At 45.5% G+C, this 15,499-nt stretch overlaps 1 protein-coding gene across 3 annotated transcripts in view; it reads right to left on the bottom strand.

Moving 5' to 3' along the window:
* Positions 1-15,499, bottom strand: part of ate1 (arginyltransferase 1) — a 113,881-nt gene that overhangs the window by 64,154 nt on the left and 34,228 nt on the right. For all 3 annotated transcript variants that reach the window (XM_076285727.1, XM_076285728.1, XM_076285726.1), the window contains 2 exons: positions 12,382-12,414; positions 2,943-3,124 (listed from right to left, as the gene is read on the bottom strand). In XM_076285727.1, the coding sequence (XP_076141842.1) occupies positions 2,943-3,124; positions 12,382-12,414 (215 nt within the window). The remainder of the gene's footprint in view (positions 1-2,942; positions 3,125-12,381; positions 12,415-15,499) is intronic.

Raw genomic sequence — 15,499 nt, forward strand, 5'->3', positions numbered from 1 at the left:
CACACACACACACACCACCTTTCCCTCTACAAAAACCCTCACAAACACACACACACACACACACGCAACCTCCTGCAACTCACACAGGAACGCACACAAACCCATATACATCATCTCAGATAATCACAAACCAGGATGTTGCCTGGATGACACGCACACACGCGCACACGCACACACACACACATACACACACAGTTTGTGTACCTTCAATACCACTAATGTTAAATGCACACTCATAGATTTACTCATAGTCTTAGCTGTGAGGTGGTCATTAAAAGAAAAAAACTGCTACTCTGCAGAATGAAGACATCAGAGTGTGTGTGTGTGTGTGTGTGCGTGTGTCTGTGTGTGTGTGTATGGTTATGAAGGTGGTAGACCAAGGGCTCTGGGGTAAGCCTTGTGGGTGAGTGTGCTTTAGAGGAGGAAATGTTTGAAGTTTGTGTAAAGTCAAAGTCAGACCCACAGGCTCCTTTATGTGTGCAGAGCCAAGACACACACACACACACACGCAGACACAGACACACACACAGACACACACACAGACACACACACAGACACACACACAGACACACACACACACACACACACACACACACACACTTGCTCAAGCTCACTTCCATGTTCAGTGAGCAAAGATCCTCATCAAAATTACAGTCGAATACATTGTGATGCATCTATCTATAAACTGCAGGAACGTCTGTCTGTGTGTCTGTGCCGCATATCTGTTAGTCCGTTCGATTTCAAACTTGGCAGGTGTCTTGCTACAGGCAAGTGTCAGTGAAGTGCCAAGTTTGATGTTGTTTGAAAAAGAAAAGCAAAAGATATCGTTAAATATATCGGTAAAAGAAGCACGCGTTGGCTTTTCTCCGCTGTACCGTAGCCACTCCCCCTCTCACACAGCACAGCGCAGCAAGACCAGAGACAGAGAGGGAAAGCGAGAATGTTTTGGCAGCACTGAATCACGGGTTAAAACGTAAGATGTTTGGATGATCATCATGTCTGACCTCAACAATAAAGACTCCCTGTATGCAGTTTGCTTGCATACAATGATTCCGCGGATTTTGTAACAACACGCCAACAAACACGGGTAGTGGTTATTCAAACTCATGACATAAAAAGTATGTGCAATATACTGACGCTTCGAATAGCCCAGGCTACTTTGGACTCGAGACTGAATAAACAAACAACTATTCCGACTGCAAGATCCCAAATTGAAATGAGCAATAGGCTAATGGTCCCGAATTTAACAACGTTTCAGAAGACGTGCCACACAGCGACGTCACTTATGCCACCAAAGACTGTTTTTGAGTCACATCGTTGCAAATCTCATATGATGATGCATCTTTCTACAAAATGGTTTGTCTTCTATATCACTAAACTAATCAATAGGCTAAACATATAGACTTACATCAAAGCTTTAGGCTTATGTCATTTCGATCAGCTACAGACAACCAGTGGCAGACAGAGTGTGATGTCACTTAGGCCTAGGCTAGCCCTACCAGAGAGTCACATCGTTGCAAACGATGATGCATCATTCCACAAAATGATTTGTCTTCAGTATCAGGAAGTTATTCAATAAGCTTAAAGGAGAATTCCGGTGTGATTTTGACCTAAATTGTGTTGAAACATGATACCGAGTGTGAACGTATGTCTCATAGCCCATCTCGGCTTGTCCCCTGCACTCCGAAATCTGGCGCTAGTTAGCCGATGCTACCAACAAGGCGGTCAATGGTGGTGCCTCGGCATCGGCATAGCCATGCAAATAAATCACTGTTTTACACCATTTACGAGGCTCAATGTATCTCCACACTTCATTGGTAGACTTCCGAGGGCCCTGACATTTAAAACGAGACATTGAGAACTTTGAAAAAGCACTGGTAGTTTACTTACAAGACGATTTATACAGACAGTACCTTCACGAAGTTTAGCGTTTGCAGCCATCTTGAATTTAGTCACGATAAGTCGAGCGATGAGTAAGAATGAACAGGAATGATAAGGGATCAGATTCCAAAAATAATTCTGTGGAAATGCATGGATTACAGTTTCTTCCAGTAGCAGCAACTGGAATCCATGCATTTCCACGGAATTATTTTTGGAATCTGATCCCTTATCATACCTGTTCATTCATACTCGTCGCTCGACTTATCGTGACTAAATTCAAGATGGCTGCAAACGCTAAACTTCGAGAAGATACTGTCTGTATAAATCGTCTTGTAAGTAAACTACCAGTGCTTTTTCAAAGTTCTCAATGTCTCGTTTTAAATGTCAGGGCCCTTGGAAGTCTACCAATGAAGTGTGGAGATACATTGAGCCTTGTAAATGGTGTAAAACAGTGATTTATTTGCATGGCTATGCCGATGCCGAGGCACCACCATTGACCGCCTTGTTGGTAGCATCGGCTAACTAGCGCCAGATTTCAGAGTGCAGGGGACAAGCCGAGATGGGCTATGAGACATACGTTCACACTCGGTATCATGTTTCAAAACACTTTAGGTCAAAATCACACCGGAATTCTCCTTTAACAATAAAATAGCCTTAACTCAAAACAGCGGTTAGGCTTATGTCATTCTGATCTGTAGAAATGTCACATGCAGCCATGCCTAAATTCTGCTTACTGCACATTAATAATTATAGGTTAATATATTATAATATAATATTCAGTATTCATTATTGAATCCTTTGCTGGAATGATGTTTCCCTATCATCCTATTGTTAAAGCAGGCATACCTGCGGGCATGTAATTGGGCTACAGGTTTTCTACAGGAATGGCATGTTTGAATGTCCACTGCACTAGTTACTTTGCATTCAAGTAGTGCTTTATGCTCATTTTACATGTGTGTTTTTGCGAGTGTGTGTGTGTGTGTGTGTGTGTGTGTGTGTGTGTGTGTGTGTGTGTGTGTGTGCACGCGTTTGTGAGTGTGTGTGCACGCGCATGCGTGTACCTGAGTGCAGAATAGACTCCCAGTGAGAGGTTGGAGAAGTCGGGGTGGTAGTACAGGTAGACGGACGACACGCAGGAGGGCAGGACGTCGATGACCCCCACCGCAATCAGCCGCCCGTCCAGCCAGTACTGCTGGTGGAAGGAGCCGTAGCCCAGCACAGGGCCGTCTGCAGCCGTCTCCACCTGGGCAGAGAGAGAGAGGGAGAGAGGGAGAGAGAGAGAGAGAGAGAGAGAGAGAGAGAGGGAGAGGGAGAGGGATAGGGAGAGGGAGAGAGAGAGAGAGACAGACAGAGAGAGACAGAGAGAGAGAGAGAGAGAGAGAAGGAGAGGGAGAGGGATAGGGAGAGGGAGAGAGAGAGAGAGACAGACAGAGAGAGACAGAGAGAGAGAGAGATGGGGAAGACAGTGGTGAGACCTAATGTGTGAATCCGGTTGTTTTTGTGACCAGGGCTGAAGTGTAAAACTCTTCATGATATCCTTATAAGCAGACATCACAATCTTGGCTTCGAAAAAAGAGCAAGAAACAGAGCTTTGCTGAAAGTTTACAAAGCCAAAATATCTACACATCTATAAAATGGCCACTATAAACTGCACTGTTCCATACAAGACATATGAAAAAGGAGAACAATATTAATACATTTTACAAAACTCCTGTTTTTTCTGGCAAACTCTAGAAAATGTAACATGACTCCGGGCCTAATGCCATTAAAGAAAGCAGGCTTTGTGTGTGTACTTCTGTGCCTGGGAGTCCATGTTACAATGAGAATAGCCATTTGCTGTTGAGCTCACAACGTAAACGCAGATGTGTGAATGTGTGTGTGTGTGTGTGAGGTGGCAGAGTTAGTGTGCATTTAGAGACTGCGCTAGAGTGTGTGTTTGGGTATTAGCACCTAGGCCATAGCAGAGGCCACACATGTGTAAGTTACGCACTAGGGGTATACAGTAGCCTCTAATGCCTCCCAAATGTGAAGGCAGATCACTATGTGTGTGTGTGTGTGTGTGTGTGTGTGTGTGTGTGTGTGTGTGTGTGTGTGTGTGTGTGTGTGTGTGTGTCTGTCTGTCTGTCTGTGGTAAGACTGGAGAGACACAGGGGAGCAAGAGGGTTTTAATAAAAGTCCCTGCATGAGCAAAATCAATCTCCACACTAAATACCAGCAGACTGCAGGGACTGGGGCCCCTTTCTCCACTGTGTGTGTGTGTGTGTGTGTGTGTGTGTGTGTGTGTGTGTGAGAATTGTGTCTGTATGCTAGTGAGTGAGTGTTGGCCCACAATATAAAACAGCTTTAATACCTGCCCTGGATCACATTTCTCTCTGTAGTTGCTCATGCTGCTTTTACCTCGCTCACTCATTCACACACACACACACACACACACACACACACACACACACACACACACACACACACACACACACACACACACACACACACACACACACACACACACACACACACACACACACACACACACACACACACACACACACACACACACACACACACACACACACACACACACACACACACACACATTGCAGTCCTTCATGCTTTTTTCAGTCATGGTTCTTATTGCATGGGTGGATTTTTCCTCATCCCCAGAAACTTCAAACTGCTCTGTAGGGGTCCTGGGTAAAGTGTGTGTGTGTGTGTGTGTGTGTGTGTGTGTGTGTGTGTGTGTGAGAAAGGGCATTCATTGGAGAGTGTAGTTGGTTGGAAACAGGATCTTGTGACACACACACACACCCATCTGGCCTGGGTTAGGGTGCCTCAGCGTGACTCGTTATCAGTACCAGGAGGTGGTCAAGTTAATCCAGCTTCTGAAACTTTTACCTTTACAAACACACATACACACACACACACACACACAAGTTGGTACACACGTACCAACATCATATCTGCCTGATCTAGATGGGGCAACTCGATCCAAACCAAACCGTTTGCCTCACACACACACAAATGTTTCCTCAGAAAATATCTCAGGTTCAATAACACTGCAAATCACATGCAGACAAGCACAGACACACAGGCGCAGCCACACGCACACACAGTCTAAAGTAGGAATACACACGTAAACAGCCCAATAGGCACAGGTAGATAATGTCAATGACCATATGCAATACACAATACACAATAACTGCACACACTGACTCACTAGCGATCAGACACAGACACACACACACACAATCAGTAAACTGCCACCAGAGCCTGTAACTTTCAGCTTTTACATTCTTCATGGAGGACTCATTATTGACTTATGTTCCTCTGTGCTGACCACAGTTGAGAAGTAACAGAGTCTCTTCTGGTGCACTGTGCGCGCACATGCGCACGCACACACACACACGAACGCACACGCACACCGCACACACACACCAAGAGTTACAATCCGCTTCTGACACACACAGAAAGGGTTACAATCCTCGGGTTCTTCTGATACACACACAGACACTGACACACTGCTGATGCTGATGTCACAATGATTTTACCTTGTGTGTGTTTTTAGTTTTCTTTTTTTTATTATGATCTTTACTTTTTAAACTATTCTTTGACTATATTGCCCTTTTATTTTATGTAAATCACATTGAATGACCTCTGTGTATGAAATGTGCTATATAAATAAACTACATTCACCAAGGGTTACAATCCTTGGTCTCTCTCTCTCTCTCTCTCTCTCTCTCTCTCTCTCTCTCTCTCAATTCTGAGGCCATTACATATGAAGGCCCCATCAGCTAGCCGTTAGTGCTGACTGACTGGCAGCTGGGGGATGGGGGGGAGGTGTGTGGGTGAAACTGGAGGCTCCACTTTTTGATGCTAACTACTGCTTTTCGATGCTAACTGCTGCTTTTAGGGGCTAATTGGTGCAGTGGCGGCACGGGGCAGAGGACGTGGGGGTTTTCACATGTGCACAGGGGCCCCCCGGCCCATCTGAAGCTGACCGGGGGGGGGCGGGGGGGGTGTTAGGAGGCCCTCTGTCAGTCTGTGTTTGGGGGACACGTCAGTCACTGGAACATAGGCAGCAGGATGAAGGGCTAACTGTTACACTTTGCCTGCCACTCACAAGCCTTTTGAAGTACTGTAATATGGACGGGTGGGGGAGAGTGAGTGCTCAGAACAGTGTGTGTTTGTGTCTGTGTGTGTGTGCATGCATGATGTGAAATGATCTGACCGTGCAGTGCAGTGAATTTATCAATGACTGTGTTTCAGCGTGTGTGTGCGTGTGTGTGTGAGAGAGGGAGGGGGGGAGGGGGTCTCAATGTGTGAGAGTTTGCCAGTAATAGGAGTCTACAGTATGAGTGCCTGTGTATTGGAGCATGTATGTGGGGATTTCCATGAGAGCCAAAACGTGAACGTGTGCAACGATATGTATGTGCGTGTGCGTGTGCGTGTGTGTGTGTGTGCGCGCGCGCGAGTGTGTGTGTGTGTGTAGTTATGACCTCAGTAGGAAAGATCTCGTTCTCTCTGACCATGGCATTACCCTGTAGGACAGCCTAATGGCTGTGGCCTTGCCGCTTTGACAGCAAGCCAAACATCCACCCAGCTGACATCTCCACCACCCGCATTCAAACTCGCGCACACACACACACGTGTGCACACACACACACACACACACACACACACACACACACACACACACACACACACCAAATCACTCTCAGATGGAGTCCAAACCGCTCTCTGTTTCTCTTTGTCCCCCTCTCTCTTCACCATCCTCCCTCCATCCATCCCTCTCTCTTACACACTCTCTCTCTCTCTCTCTCCTTTTCTCCGCACCCCTGTCTCATAGCTGTTAGCGCTGCTTCCTGATTCTTGTGTTTTCTTTTGGCTCAGGAGCCATGTGAAGGGTGTGTGTTTAGGTGAGCAGGACATTATAGCCAGAGGGGTCCTTCTACTTTCCCCCTCTCTCTGAAACCTTACACACACACACGCACACATGCACACACACGGAGAAGTAATCACATATAAATAGTCACATATGCCTGCACAGCATACAGAAAGTCCATCGGCCAGACTCCTAGTCCTACACATAGTCTTTTGCCTTTCGCTTGGTCTTCTCCACTCTTTCCCCCACTGTCTTCGAGAGAAGGACATAGCTACAGTATATGCTGCACCTTGTTGGAATGATACAGTATGAATGTAACAAAAAAGGTTGACATGGGAGGGGTGCGTGTGTGCATGTGTATGGGTGTGTGTGTGTGTGTGTGTGTGTATATATCTGTGTGTGTGTGTGTATCTGTATGTGTATGTGTGTGTGTGTGTGTGTGTGTGTGTGTGTGTGTGTGTGTGTGTGTGTAAGTGTGCACAAGTGAGGGTTCCTACTGAGGAGACCAGTGTGTGCAGCAGGTTCGATGTTTAGTGGTCATACTGCACACATGGAAAAGCATAATCAGCTATTGTGAAGTAAGGACTCATAACAGCGATAAAGTCTTTACTGGAGCTAATGTACATGCACACACACACACAGACAGCTTTCACCGACGGTGATGGCTCATTTCATCTCAGAGAAACAAACCACAACGATTAGAGCCTCAATCCATCTCCTAGTCACGAACCGCATACATACAGACAGCCACGCACACACACACACACACACACACACACACACACACACACACACACACACACACACACACACACACACACACACACACACACCTAACTGATTCTCTGTTAATGAAATTACACCCCGTAAATACTATATACACAATCACAAACACACACACACGCACACAATCCTTGGAGTGTAACTGCAAAATTCCACTGTTAATCCATGCGGTGTGTGTGTGTGTGTGTGAGAATGCCACAGTGCTGTTAGCCTGAGTGGCGTAGCATGGAGGCTCTGGGCCATTCTGTTTTATACAGGGTCATAATAAACAACACTTTCGCTTACAAGTGGAGGAGACACCTGCTTGTGCTTAGGTGTGAACGATTGCATATGTAAGCCCATGTGAGGGTGTGTGCAAGTGTCTCTGTGTGTGTTTTTTATACACGGCTGACTCAGCGTGGTGACAAGTCAGGCAGTGTGATTGTGTGTGTGTGTGTGTGTGTGTGTGTGTGTGTGTGTGTTTATTATGTAGGTCTGGGTGGGGATGAGGGGCTAGGCTAGAGGTCCATAAAGAGCTGACGACTAATTAGCCAACAGCCCTGTTAACGAGTGTTTCCCCCGCGGACAGACACACACAGAAGCAATAAAGCACATTTAGGGAAAAAAAGAAGAAGCAGCAAAACAGAAACAGACACTCAAATGCAACGCAGACTTGTGTGGGTGCAGAAAATGCTTACTGTGTGTGTGTGTGTGTGTGTGAGTGTGTGTGAGTGTGTAAGTGTGTGTGTGAGTGAGTGAGTGAGTGAGAGAGAGAGAGAGAGGGTGTGTGTGTGTGTGTGTGAGAGAGTGTGTGAGAGAGAGCGCTATAGGTACAGCTCGGACAATGTTTATTGGCCCAACATGATGTCTGTGTTTATGTGTGATTGTGTGTAGGTGTGGAGTTTTTTCTTTTCGTTTTTGGATGTTAATTAAAGTGCTTATTTTCTCTCTGGGTATGGGGGATACCCTTGAGTATATTCATGCGCATGAAGAGAGAAGGACAACACACAAACACACACACACACACACACACACACACACACACACACACAAGCCTCTCACACATACCTGGCTAAGTACTGGCAGGGTGAATGAAGCAGGAAGGCACGCAACCAGAGTAATTAATCCAAGCAATGGAGAGAGAGTGTGTGTGTGTGTGCGCGTGCGTGCGTGCCTGTGTGCGTGCGTGCGTGGGTGCCTGTGTGCGTGCGTGCGTGGGTGTAGTTCACACCAGGTCCTTGTGTGCGTGCAGAACTAGACAACACACACAGCTGGACACGCATGTGGACACACAGACTGGTGGACGTTAATTGCCCATCTCCATTTTTTAAAGCATGAAAGCCTTTGTTTATGGGCAGCTTCACAGATAAACAAAGAAAAATTAACAACAGGAAAACCTTGGCTTGGCGTGTGTGTGTGCGTGTGTGTGTGTGTGTGTGGGCGTACAACAAAATGAATGCCCACCTGTAACTCACGAGTATATTGCAGAAAACAGGACAGCAAGTGTAGTGTGCATGTATGTGTGTGTGTGTGTGTGTGTGTGTGTGTGTGTGTGTGTGTGTGTGTGTGTGTGTGTGTCTTAGAGTGTGGCTACCTGACCTGAGCCCAACAGGACCCGATGGGTCGAGTTCGGACAAATATTTAGAAATTATAGTCGGGTTCGGTTCGGGTTCGGACACATGGGGGCGATATGCATTGGAAGCTTTACATTTAAAATTGCTTATTATGTTTGGTAACCTACAGGTCTGCTTCACATGATGCAAATGTTTGTTTTTTTGAGAATAAAATAAAATGTAAAAAAAGACCTAACAGCTTTCTTCCCATGTGCAAGATTTGTTTATGTAGCCGTGACAACGCATGTGCATTTCAGTCTTGGGTGACTGAAGTTGTTAGCCTATCGGGAGATTTTAAGACTATAAAACTAAGCGAATTAAGTCTAGGCCTACTATGTGAAAGTAGGCCTATTTGCGTTGCATACTGTGGTGAAGACATAGGCTACTGGTATAAGGTCGATGCTGCATATGGATCAGTGATAGAAGGAATGTAGTTTCAAAGACTGTTGCAGTTCATTTCAAGACTTTTCGTCAATGGTAAGACTAGAATTATATATCAATAGGCTAGGCTTGCTTGGGCCTCTTGTGTGCGCTGTGTGTGACCTTCGTGCATGCACGCTAATCTGATTCTGTAGACAATTAAGAATTCCATTTGTTGTTTGTTCCATTTAATGGGCTAAAGACAAACTATCCACAAACGTTTAATCACTAGCATGGGAATAACTGAGGCATCATCTGCGTCATGCTCGGGTCGGGTTGGACATAAAAATGAAAATGCCTGTCAGGTTCGGGTCGGGTTCGGACGCAACTCTGTCGGACGCGGGCCGGGTTCGGACAGAAATTTGTGGCCCGAACCACACTCTAGTCTGTCTGTAGGAAAAATAGTTAAAGACTGCTCATGTCTATGTGAGAGAGAGAGAGAGAGAGAGAGAGTGTAGGTGTGTGTGTGTGTGTGTGTGTGTGTGTGTGTGTGTGTGTGTGTGTGTGTGTGTGTGTGTGTGTGTGGGTGAGCACTCTTATTGGAGCCATATGGAATTAGGCAAATAGACCAAGTGACACACAAAAATGAGCTCACTCAAACACACACACACACACACACAGAGTTGGTCTGAGGGAGCGAGTGTGTGGTGGGGAGGAGAAGGAGCATAAAGATCAGAAGCAAAAAATGCAAGGTACAAAAGGACCCACAACAGGACAATGTGTTCCATATCTATGCCTGTGTCTGTGCATGGGTGTGTGTGCATGTGAGTGTGTGTGTGTGTGTGTGTGTGTGTGTGTGTGTGTGTGTGAGTGTACATGTACATGTAATCCGGGGCGTCTGGCCGCCAGGCTTGACGAGGTGATAAAAGCATGCTTCCTATAAACGCTAACGATGTTCATTAGGACCGGGGCGAGGGGGCCCACAAGGCATTACTGAGCACCCCCACATCTCCAAGCACCCCCACCCCCATGTCAAATTGCTGGTGTAATTGCTGTGACCTGACAATTTGACTGGAGACCAGAGTCACAGCTATGGCACGGAGATCGTTAACGCTTCGCTATGTGGGTGATGTCTGGTTCCTCGGCGACAGATGGGCTAGGGATGTCTAATCCACTGCTTCTGCTTGGCTAGTGATGCCTGCTCCTACTATCTGGCTCCTCTGTTTATGTCTGGTTAACACTAAGCAACTGTATTAAACCATGTGTTCATGTTTGTACATAAACCACCTTGCAATGGCTTTCATAATTCTTTCATTTTAAAAATAAATACAACAAAGAACAGACCTACACATGTAAGCTGGGAAAGACCTGAGCCAGAGCTTCAAAACTTGAAACTTGAAAACTGTCAACACAGTTCTGTATCAGTTCTGTAAGGACAGTTCTGTATGGACACTGGACAGGTCTGTATTGTTAGATTTTAGTGGTTTTCCGTATGTCATTCTTTTGGTTCTTTGTTTAATACTGCAGAAACTGCGGGGACAGGACGTTTATTGTAAGCAGACAGAATGTTACCTTACAATAGCAAATGGTGTACCTAACTAATTGTTCCCCCACAAGAGACATCTTAATTGAATAAGGCTATATCACTACCCATCCCCCCCCCCTCCAATTTGACCCCAGATGTGAATGTATATTCTGGTATTATAATTAGCCAGGAGTTTCCTAGATCTTTGCTTCAGTTCATTACTTTGGCTTCACCTTGCAACACTGTGCTGTGCTGTGCGTACAATAGAGCTACCAGAACTCTGTTGTTATATCCAGAATAAAGAACTATTCTTCGCAAGCCAGCCTCAAGTTCTTACCTGCTCTTAACTACATTGGAATCTACTTGATGGAAAGAACAGTTTGGTGCACAGAAAGGCCGTAATGCAATGGAATTGGTGTCCTCACCACCGTGCAGTATGTATGTGTGTGTGTGTGTGTGTGTGTTTGTGTGTGTGTGTGTGTGTGTGTGTGTATACTGTTTCTGCAGAAGTACACTCAGGTCTTGTATTTGCTCTGCTGATCATACATGTAACTTTGATGGCAGGACAAGACTTGAGTTTCAAAATTTTTTATAAGACCCCTTCTGCCCTCCTTGAATTTTATGTAAAGCATCTGTTTTGGGAAGCCAAGAGTCTCCACCACAGCCAATGTAATAACAGGGCTGGGAGAAGATCCTCTCCTAGGTAATAGATGGGTCTTTTTTATTTCCAACATGATCAATCATCTAGGATCTATGCATAACAACTTGGTCTCTGCCTCTGTCTCTCGGTGCCTCTGTGTGTGTGTGTGTGTGTGTGTGTGTGTGTGTGTGTGTGTGTGTGTGTGTGTGTGTGTGTGCGTGTGCGGGGGGTCTTCGATCAGAGTTATCACCAAGCCCAATCTGGTGGCCATATTTCCGTCCATCGTTTTCCATCTCATCCATGCGTGCTAAACAAAGCCCCCGTTAAACCAAACAAACCCATCTTCCTTCTCCATCCCTCCACACAACCACACAGCTGGCATGTGTTATAACTATGTAATTACTACTTTCCTGTCTTATAACTGTACGCAAATGAACAAATACGCCAGTAATTACCAAGAAATAAGATACTTTCCTGTACGCCAAAACTGGCTTCATCTCTCTACCTCAAAATGTGAGCATTATATGTTTTTTGATGTGAATGTGTTTTTAGGAACGGTCCATTAATGATGATGATTTATTTTGCTGTTGGATATTGAGCGTGGACATGAACGTGTGGCTTGTTCTCTCGTCTGAGAGGAGTGAGTGGGAGTTAAAACAAGTCCATGAAGACCAACTGGGGGAGGATTTTGAGAAATGTGGTTTGGTGAGGAGACAGTACTTACCTCCAAAGGTGAATCGCAGAGGAATCTCTTGTACTGTTGGAAGGAGGACGGGGATAGAAAAGAAAAAACACTATTAGAGAAAAACAAATCTCAAAGCCTTGACTTACATCAACAGCCTTACAGTTACAAATATCTGCTTATTTAATGTAGTCACAAAATGTTGGTAAAGTATATCAAATGGCTAAGATAAAATGATATGCTTCAAATAAACTGTGAAAAAAAGATAATTTATATATAAATAATCTTTCTTTCCAACTACTCTATTTAATTATGTAATTGTCTACAAGGTCTGAATGAATTCAAGAAAAACGCAGAATAAATACCATGCTAAAACATACTGCTAATGAACAACACATAGCTAGGATGAGCCTTGTTTACAGAGCCCTGGCTGTGTTTGTGTTTTTGTGTTCCTATGGCACCCCTGCTGTGGGACACCTGCTGTGAGGAGTTCCCGCTACACGCCTCTCGCCCTGTGACTCAAACCCAGCCTGGAAACTCTCCGCCACCCTGCGCCTCACCTCCCCCTTACCCACCGAGGACGTTTTCAATCTCTCTCTCTCTATTGCTCTGTCTCTCTATCGCTTTGTCTTTAGCGCTCTATCTCTCTCTCTCTCTCTCTCTCTCTCCATTTCCCCTCTGCCACATTGGATCCAGAGTGTTTACTGACATCCTGACCTGCAGTTTGTGTGGATAAATGTAGCATGCTTCCCTGTTTAGGTCACGAGCACGTCTAAATGAGAACCAGACAGGGAACCGCATGGCGCTAAAGCACACACACACACACACACACACACACACACACACACACCAATGTAAACAGTGTACACACTTTCCTGAATACAAGGTCAATTCTGTGGCAATGCATCTAGTATAGATAGGGAGATGGTGACAGTTAAGAGATTGGCGGATGTTGGAGGTCGGCCTTGCCAGAAACTAGGAAGTATCAAGTAACTAGAGGAGCAACACAAAGAACATTTCAGATACAGAACATCCGTTTTAAGGGCACACTACATCAGCCCACGATGTACACAAACAGACACAAGCGTAAATGGACATGAAACCAGTCCAGTGACAGACACACACACACACACACACACACACACACACACACACACACACACACACACACACACACACACACACACACACACACACACACACACACACACACACACACACACACACACACACACACACACACACACACACACACACACACACACACACACACACACACACACACACACACACACACACACACTTTACTCATGGAATCCAGTGGGGGGAACAAAAGTCTTTGTCCGGGTCTGCCCTGCATCTCACACAGCAGCTTGTTTAGCGCAAACTAGAACACTTTCAGCCGTCCCTCATCAATCATCGTTTAGATTTGGGAATGCAGGTGGAAATGCTGATGTGTATGCGGGCGGGGCACAGGGAGACAGGAGGAGAGGAGGGACAAAAAGAGCGGAAGCGAGGGAGCAAGGGAGAGAGAGAGAGAGAGAGCGAGAGAGAGAGAGAGAGAGAGATAGCAGAACACAGACAGATAGGCACTTAATGGTGATGAAGCATGTATGTGTAGCTTCACAGTTAAGGAGGGTGTGTATATGTATAAGTATACATGTGTGTATACATCTGTGTGTGTGTGTGTGTGTTTGTGTGTTTGTGTGTGTGTGAATGACTGTGTGTGCGCCTTTGTGTGCCTGCGTGTGTGTGTGTGTGTGTGTGCATACGTCTGTCTGTCTGTGCAGGTGTTCATAGACAGAGAAGAGGGAACGAACAAACAGACAAGAGAGAGAGAGAGAGAGAGAGAGAGAGATCAGAGATGTTGGATGTTGACAATTTGGGGGATACTGAGCAGGAGGAAAGGTAAAAGATCCTTTCTCCCAAAACACTTAACCATCACACATACACACACACTTTCAGTACTGAAAAAATACTGAAAAACAGCCCAGCCATGACCGAATACACCAACATAATCTGCACATAAAATACTACTTACTGCATATGGTCACACACACATACACATTCAGTATGCACACCTACAAATGTATGTGTAAAAACACAACATTAGATAGGGATACAATGCCGGCTCTGTGAAAATGCTCACAAATACTCCAGAGGCACTGCTCTGTGTCTTTAATAGAGCCCAAAACGGTGGAGAAAGTTAGTCACAAAGTATCTCACACACACACACACCAAACACACACACACACACACACACACACACACACACACAGATTGGCTGCCCCTCCAACAGCTGCTTCAGCTGTATACAGCAAGGATGCCAAGCCAGACACGGAGACACATACACATGAAAGAACACACATGTATGCATACAGCTGAATATGAATGCACACACACACGCACGCACGCACGCACGCACGCACACATATGAATTCATTAACTACAGAGTGAGGTCATGAGGCTCTCATCTGTGTGACATCTGATGCGCTGAACAAACATTAAAGTGTGTGTATGCATTAGTGTGAGTGTGTGTGTAGTGCAAACGGTGAGGCAAATGGCAAGATCATCAGTTTTCGTATGACATCATGTGTTTGTCTAAGGGAACAACCTCTCATACGCACAGAGGCTCTCACACTCTCGCTCTCCCACCTCACACTCTGTCACACTCATACTTGCTCTCTTTCAGTCTCTCACTGACTCACACACACACGCACACACACACGCACACGCACACACACACACACACACACACACACACACTCAATGATGCTCCATTTCCCATTCATTTCATCTCCAGAGTGGCTCCTTTGACTGTGACCTGGACAGAGTACCACTCTAAATAAATCTGTCCCACTGGCACTACAAACTGGATTAAATCATCTTCAAATAACAAGGCTCTGCCTCTCTCCTCTTCAGATCTATATCAGCTCTAAACACACACCGTATACACCAATTAAGTCCTGCTCAGTCAAGAGTCAGAGAGAGAGACAGCAGATGTTCGCTTGAGAAAAAGCATATGAAATGTATCGGAGTGATTTATTTAAGGGCGATTTGTCTATGTCATTAGACTAAGGAAAAAGAGAGAGGGAGAGAGAGAGAGAGAGAGAGAAAGATGGCTCAGAGGAACGAGACACTGGGAAAGGAGGGCCAACTA

This window comes from Alosa pseudoharengus, unplaced genomic scaffold (assembly GCF_046254945.1).
Source record: "Alosa pseudoharengus isolate Yale_2024_CS ecotype anadromous, Long Island Sound unplaced genomic scaffold, YU_APseudo_1.1 YU_APseudo_1.1_scf_15, whole genome shotgun sequence".
In the NCBI taxonomy this organism is placed as follows: Eukaryota; Metazoa; Chordata; class Actinopteri; order Clupeiformes; family Clupeidae; genus Alosa; species Alosa pseudoharengus.